Raw genomic sequence first — 7,500 nt, 5'->3', positions numbered from 1 at the left:
GGGAAAGGTTACACATAACGAAGATCGTTAATGACAAACACAGGATAATCTAATCGCTTTCTTAGTTGTGAATGCGTGAATGCACATGCTTACAAATAACCAGCTGTAACATAAGGACAATTTAGCTGAGTCAATGAAGTATTTCCCCTATTATTCACAATTTGTAAGATTTTTATAAACCTGAAAAAGTTTTCATGCGTTTAACTCCTCTCGATATAGTAACGGGAGTTCGAATCAACAAATGGAGATGAGAGTTTTTTTTCATTCATATACTACGGATTTTCAAGGCTATCGTAAGAAATATTTAGATAATTGTGACTATCACAATGATGGAATCTGGAAATTGAAAGTATCTCCGGAGTGCCCAGCTATCTTCATCCGGGGTACGCAATTAAGAATTTAATGCGCAACTGAATGGCTAAAAATAGATACAATAATCCGAATCGCCGTTAGTTACCTGTATTCAAGGTAAACCAAACAGCGAACAGCACCCGTAACTGGCCATTGAACGAACCCTTTATGGTATCTTCTGAGTGAATGAATAAACCCCACCCACCCTTTGCCCACAAGACAGTAAGACACCAAAGGCTGCGTTCAGGAAAATATAAAACCCAACGAAAATAAATCATGTAGCATGTTCCACTCAATGAAAAAAGATATGTATTACAAACCACTATATTTACCTGGACATTTTAGCTTTCACATAACAAGGTTGAGAGTCTTTAATCTTAAGTTTATTTTTTTCTGTTAGCAGTTACAACCATACAAAGTATTTAGGCCGTTTGGATCTTAGGAACGCGACAAACACGGGGTACCTCATGCCCCAAACCTGGCCAAACCTTAAACCACCCCCATCATAGGAATGGTAGCAGGGGTGACTCAGGGACTTATACATACCCCCTTTTACAAGAGGGGCAGGCAGGGGAGACCAGAGTCAGACAGGCCTGGCAGGGTGACAGAGAGAAAGAAAATGAAAAAGACTTCGATGTTCGGCTGAGCCTCTCAGCCTGAGCGAGCTGACTGCCAGCGGGATCAGTACTAGACCAGACTCCACTGAGTCGAGATGTATCGCTCTTTTTAGTGTCGTCGGAAGAGGCGAGCGCGTGGTTATTACCGATTGTTATAAGTGATTAGAGAAATTCGGCTTCATCTGTCACGTTGTCTGGAAGTGTTCCAGGACTGTAATGGCTGATCCCGAGGCCGTGTCAAACTTTTGAGGAGGACATTTGAATGCATTATGAATATGAAAAGACTTCTACAGCAGCGACTGCTTCTTCTTCTATAGGCTCGAAGGGGAAAGTGAGGAACTGTTTGTTGGTGTCCTCCAGAATGATGGATATTTTGTTGTTCTTCTGCATCTTTGGTGTCGCAGCATCCAGCGAAGGTGAGAGAGAGAGAAAGAGATAAACTTATTTTGTGTTAATGTTAAATTCGCTGGATAGACGAATTAGCCCTGAGAGATCAATCTTCGAAAGTTATTGTTCATAAGAATGTTTGAGGATTAATTCTCCACGAAAGGGTTAATTCGTTTTGGCACATTTGTATTGCACTAAGTTAATTCAACTTGGCTCAACTTTCAAACCTTCCTGTTCGAGTGTCAGGGGTGTTTAAAAGTTTGACGAAACAAGTGTAAAGTTTGTTCCTTGCTTTCCGATGTGTTTTATCTCTCAAGTCTCTTGTCGGTCACAAGTTACACAACTTTTTAAACACCAAGTTATTTAACTTTCTTTTATTTAGTGACTGCTGCTGACTCGCTCAGAGACCTTCTCCAATTAAACTCGAGCGGAAGCCTAAAGTAAATAAATTGTAATGCTATACACTCAAGTTGACCCAAAGAGGGAATAATTTGACTAGAAAACTTCCTAACAAGAAATGTCCGACATGGTTGGCTTCAAAAAATATTTTGCATAGGCCTAATCCAAACAAATTTGATCATCGTAAGCCTACTCCCTCGAACTCGCTTCTGAATAAGAAACAAGTACTAATCAGGCTCGGGCTTCTCTTCATAATAAGAAGGCTTTTGAAGATATCATGCCCCGTCAACCGCCAATCTTGATTAACGTTAGCAATTTGATACACAATAATGAAACAAAACCCGTCTTTAAACTCTACGGAATATTCACGCCAGGATTGAATTGCATGCTTTTTAAAAATACTTTACCTTCGTCATTTACTAAAATTCAGTTTTAAAATAAACTACCAATTGTTACTTTATAATGTAGTAAATGCCAGAATTAATACAACTCCATACATATAACTTGTGGATGACAGCTAACCCCGCCCATTACCTCTGCAGCAACCCTTTAGGTTGTCAACCTGGACAAAAACCGATGCATAACCCCCATTTCTCCCAAAAGGAAAGGACACAGCTTTGCCGTCACTGAAACAATAGATAAGAACACCCAGAAAAAAAAGGAGGACAGACAGAGAAAGCACGAACGAGAGGGAAAAATGCCTACAGTATAGAAAGGGGGGAAAACTCTGCGGGTTATTTCTTCCTTGAGTGAGGTCGCATTCAAGATCACAGAGGGGGAAAAACAATTTTTGCCACGGGTATACAAAAGGAGGGTTCATTCTCCACAAGTCTTCTTTTATTATTGCGTTATTCAAGTGCATGCACAGCTGGTAGCACATACACGGACGGCATGGGGAAGGAGGCAGTGCGATGTGATGGCCAATGGGACGCAGGAGGACTCTTCTTGCAAATGCCTTTTTTTTTTTTTTTTTTTTTTTTTTTACATTCAAGTTTCTTTAATTTGAAGTCTAATATTTTTTGTAATATATATGCAGCATGCTATTACATTTATATAACTTTTAACACATACAGGTTATCAGGAACACATATTCATACATTTTCATATACATTTTAATCTACAACCTTTTTTTCCCTGCAGATTTGCCCTTCAGATAACGGCTCTTGAAAATGATATTATCATACGGAAAAAAATACCTATATACGTGCATATATTCATATATACATACAAACGTACATACTCCCTTGACTGTTATCAGTAAGAACAGAAAAACCCATAGAGGAACAGTTTTAATATACTCAAATATTTACCTTTCAATGGAAAAAAATCAGAAACCCATTCAATATCTTTGTATCGTAGGGAAGAGAAAATCTTAGGAAATTATATTAATGATATTTACCTAAAAATAATGTTTTACAGTACACTAGATGCCTTAATACTTAATTAACAAAAACAATATTACGTCACCAACAAGAACATCAGCAACTCCATAACATTTATTGATATGAAATATCAAAAGGACTTTAATATCTCAAAAAAAAAGAGAGAGAAATCATTGACTTGAAATTAAATGACTAAAGAAGGGGATGTTTTAGATTTAGTAAATATTTAAAAAATTGGCTCATATAAAAATCACTTAACAAGTTTTATTCCTCCAAATTTAATTTTTAATACTAATTTATTTTCGAAAAGTAACTGAAATTGAAACCACGGTCCAACGACACTGGAATTAAATGGAAGAATTTAAAACCCATGTATTTTATCTTTTTTTTTACCTATGTAATAGAAGAATAATTATTCTTCTATTACACTGCATTCAAAGGGAAAAATTCTTTTATTCAAAGGAAGCAAGGGATCACTGAGATACTTTAACGATTATTTTTTTTTTATCAACACAATTGGTTATTTCTATGAAAAATTTATATCTACTGTGTTATATTTCTTGTTCTAAATTAAATGCATTTCTTAGTTTGTATAAATCTTTTAGCATAACTCATCATTTTATATCGACATAAAACATCCATTATCACGATTTACTTGAGTTTCTTGCAATTTTTGATAGAAGTCATTTACAATTTCCACACTAATAGTAACTTTAACATATTTCAACATTTTTTTTTCTTATTTTTTTTTCTTGCAACTTTTTGTATATCTGGAGACACACCCATAATTGCTTTCACCTTTACTAATTTTTCTCTCGCAGAACTATATCCAAATATGATTTTAACACAACTTTTGCAATATTCTTTCGTTTCCCCTTTGAACATAATTCGAATCTTTAAAAAAATATTCTCAATTCTGAAATACTCCTCTTTGATGATAGCCTTTAAACATAAAGAATTTAAATTCTAATACCAATACTGTAATTTCTGCTTTTTATCAGACAACTTTGATTTTTACAATCTAGACTTTTAACAACTTCCCCGAAATGTCCTTTTATGATTGAATGCATTAATAATGTAATTAGAAATGTATGCTTCATGTTGTATATCCAGCAAATCAAAATAATTTCCTATTTCATGTATGAATGCTTTTGGAATATACATTTTTATATCTTCTGATACGGTGTATTTGTGACACTAAGTTTTAAATATATATTTTACAGTTATGAAGGAAGATTCGAACGCTAAAACGTTTTTGTATGTTTGTTTCTCTAGAGAGAGAGAGAGAGAGAGAGAGAGAGAGAGAGAGAGAGAGAGAGAGAGAGAGAGAGAGGAATGACTAATGTTTTGAAGATTTATCCTACTGAGTTCTAAAGAGAGAGAATCGTGTACCCATACCAAGTGACCTTCCTGAACCCTAGTAAGCCCTCAGGGGGTATGGGGGTTTGGGCATACAAAGCACCTCAAGGTTACCCAAGTGGGGTTTAAGACTTTCCGACCGTCGCTGTTCTACGAAGGATAGGGGATAGACTGAGGTGTAGTTTGGGACTTTATGCGAGGGTCAAGGAATAAGAATGGAGTGGGAGCGCCTTTGAAGGTAGGGACAGGAATTGGTTAGGAACTTGGAGGACAATTATTCCTCTAAAGTTAGGAGCGACAGGACGAGAGATAGGTCAGGAGTGTTAAGAAGTGAGGAATAGTTTAGGTCTAGGAATAGTAAGTGTAATAAGAGTCTTTAGATTGGATAGTGATGGAGGGGAATAGACAAGGAATGTATAGGATGAGAAGTACGTTGGAATATCTACTAACAGCAGAAAGAAGGATCAATAATAAAGGAGGGGCTAAGAAGGGCTGAGAGATGTAAGGAATATGGAAAGAAATAACTGGGAATAGCTTGCAAAACGGATAAAGCCAAATTTAGTTGTGAAGTACCAATTACGGAAAGAGAATAGAACGATGAAATAGTTTTATAAGTGATATTTCGAGAGAGAGAGAGAGAGAGAGAGAGAGAGAGAGAGAGAGAGAGAGAGAGAGAGAAATAGGCTGTTCAAGAAGGATAACGGGGCAGCGATGGACAGTGGAGCGAAGAATAGGATGACCGGTGAAAAAAAAAAAAAAAAAAAAAAAAAAAAAAAAAAATGGTCTATGTACATGTTACGAGCAAACCGAGGAACTCCAGAGAATTGTCAACGTAGGTTATGGTATACCAAGGTATACGACGCCGAACTGGCTAAAAAATGTTTACTGGACAGTGCTCGAAACTTAGGAGTGTTTCCGAAGGTTTGAAGATACAGCACAGAACGTGGTAGTGTAAGGCTAGGACTTTGTTGATAGTGTCTCCGAAGGATAGAAGATAGAGAGCAAAGTATATGGTGTACCAAGGGGATAATAGTATGAGGGCCTCGTCGTTAAGAGCGTCCGAAAAATAAACAAAATGAAGAATAACCTTTTCTTGCTATCTTCTTTATATCATTTATTTGTCAAGTAACTTTGGCGTGACTTGTGGAGTATAAAGACATCACAACGTTTCCCTAAAAACGTCAGATGCTATTGTTGAACATGAAGGGTTCAACTGCACCATTATACCCCTTTATGAAATTTTATGTGACTGTTGTACAATGGATGATGCTTCGTGGCCTGTGGTATTGTCTGGTTTCAAGCAACCTAGCTTTGCATGTTGTTTTCTCTTTTTTTTTTTCTTTAAACGCATTATTTTAACGCGTAAAAATTAACCTCCTTTATGTCATATTTTGTAATCTATAAACCTATCTAGTATCAGCCGGATAAGTTAGGCCTAATTTTCCCGAGAGAGAGAGAGAGAGAGAGAGAGAGAGAGAGAGAGAGAGAGAGAGAGAGAGAGAGAGAGAGAGAGAGAGAGGGCCTTCTGTTTAGATAGAAGACATTTTGACGTAGTGAAAACTAACAACTACAAAAGAGGCTCGTCACTATAGTACCGAAATACTAGACACTGCTATTAAATTATATCTTGTACACTTTGTACCCTGATTATTAAAGCTTTTCCTTTTCGACTCTCTCTCTCTCTCTCTCTCTCTCTCTCTCTCTCTCTCTCTCTCTCTCTCTCTCTCTCTCTCTCTCTCAGAACCACGACGATCGACTAACAACTGCTTAGGTCAACAAAAACACAAAACACGCTGGCTTTTTTTTTTTTTGGGGGGGGGGACGACACTATATCCCATCCAAGAACCGTATATCTTTATACAGGGGTCTGTCCCATCCTAGACCGTCGACAAAATCGTACGATGGTTCCACAGTTTGCAAGATAGTGCGCTACCACTCCGTGATCGGCCTGGCGAGGGAGACCTGATTTTCAACATTGATTGTCCTTCTAAATAGACTAATACTTTTATCTCCCCGCCGGAGACTCGAGATTAAAAAAAAAAAAATCATAATGATACAAATGCAATATATAAATTAAAAATAAAGCAAATTAAATAAGAATGATGCCAGAATTGCACAAGTGAAAACGAATTATTGATAAAAAAAAATTAAAAGTTTATTTCGTTTAGATACTAAAGAAAGAATACAAATAACGAATTAAATGGACACAAAAATAATAGCAATAAGAAGACCTAGATCACTTAGATAAATCCAAATATATCCAAACATGAAAAAAAAAATATCCTGCCATACCGTACCGGAGGGTCCATTACAGGGAGCCTTCCGAGTAGCAATGGTGGTTACTCAAATGTAATCAACTTCTGTAGGGCGAGAGAAATTATATCAAAGACATGGTTACTCATAATGGAAAAATGTAATAAGCAATTCTCAAATCCGTGAAATAAGTAATTTTCAGTTTTAGAGCAAAATATTATTTGACTTTCAAAAAATTATGTTATTAATCTAAAAAAGTATGTACACTGATTAAGAATTCTAATCCTGACATATGATTTAATTCTAGTTTGTACAAAGTTCCAAATTGTAAAAAGGTAGTAAAATGGATTTATACTCTTGATTATATATACACATACAAATACTCTAATCATGTAATGTTTATATAACAACAAATGCAGCCATTTCTAGTAACCTACACTGCTGCACAAAAGCTTTACACGTCAATTCATGCCTGGGATTTGATTAGTTTTCATCCCCACGCTGGCAATTGCAGATTGGTGATGGTGGGGGATTTTCGTCTGACCGCTCAAAGCAAACCAACCTAGTATGGGTGGTGCTGACTAGTGCAGCTTTCCTGATCATGGCGATGCAGTAAATCCTTCTCACCACGTTGATATCCCCACTCATAAAGGAATTATATATATATATATATATATATATATATATATATATATATATATATATATATATATATATATATATACACATATACATATATATGGCCTTGATAG

At 36.1% G+C, this 7,500-nt stretch overlaps 1 protein-coding gene across 1 annotated transcript in view; it reads left to right on the top strand.

Moving 5' to 3' along the window:
• The first annotated feature begins 1,025 nt into the window (after positions 1 to 1,025).
• Positions 1,026 to 7,500, top strand: part of LOC137620584 (roundabout homolog 2-like) — a 22,663-nt gene continuing 16,188 nt past the window's right edge. Inside the window, exon 1 of the mRNA XM_068350839.1 lies at positions 1,026 to 1,384. Within this exon, the coding sequence (XP_068206940.1) occupies positions 1,231 to 1,384 (154 nt within the window). The 5' untranslated portion in view covers positions 1,026 to 1,230. The remainder of the gene's footprint in view (positions 1,385 to 7,500) is intronic.

Source organism: Palaemon carinicauda, chromosome 27 (genome assembly GCF_036898095.1).
Source record: "Palaemon carinicauda isolate YSFRI2023 chromosome 27, ASM3689809v2, whole genome shotgun sequence".
NCBI classification, from domain to species: Eukaryota; Metazoa; Arthropoda; class Malacostraca; order Decapoda; family Palaemonidae; genus Palaemon; species Palaemon carinicauda.
The sequence above is the reverse complement of the archived record's forward strand: the minus strand, read 5'-3'. Positions and strand labels throughout refer to the sequence as shown.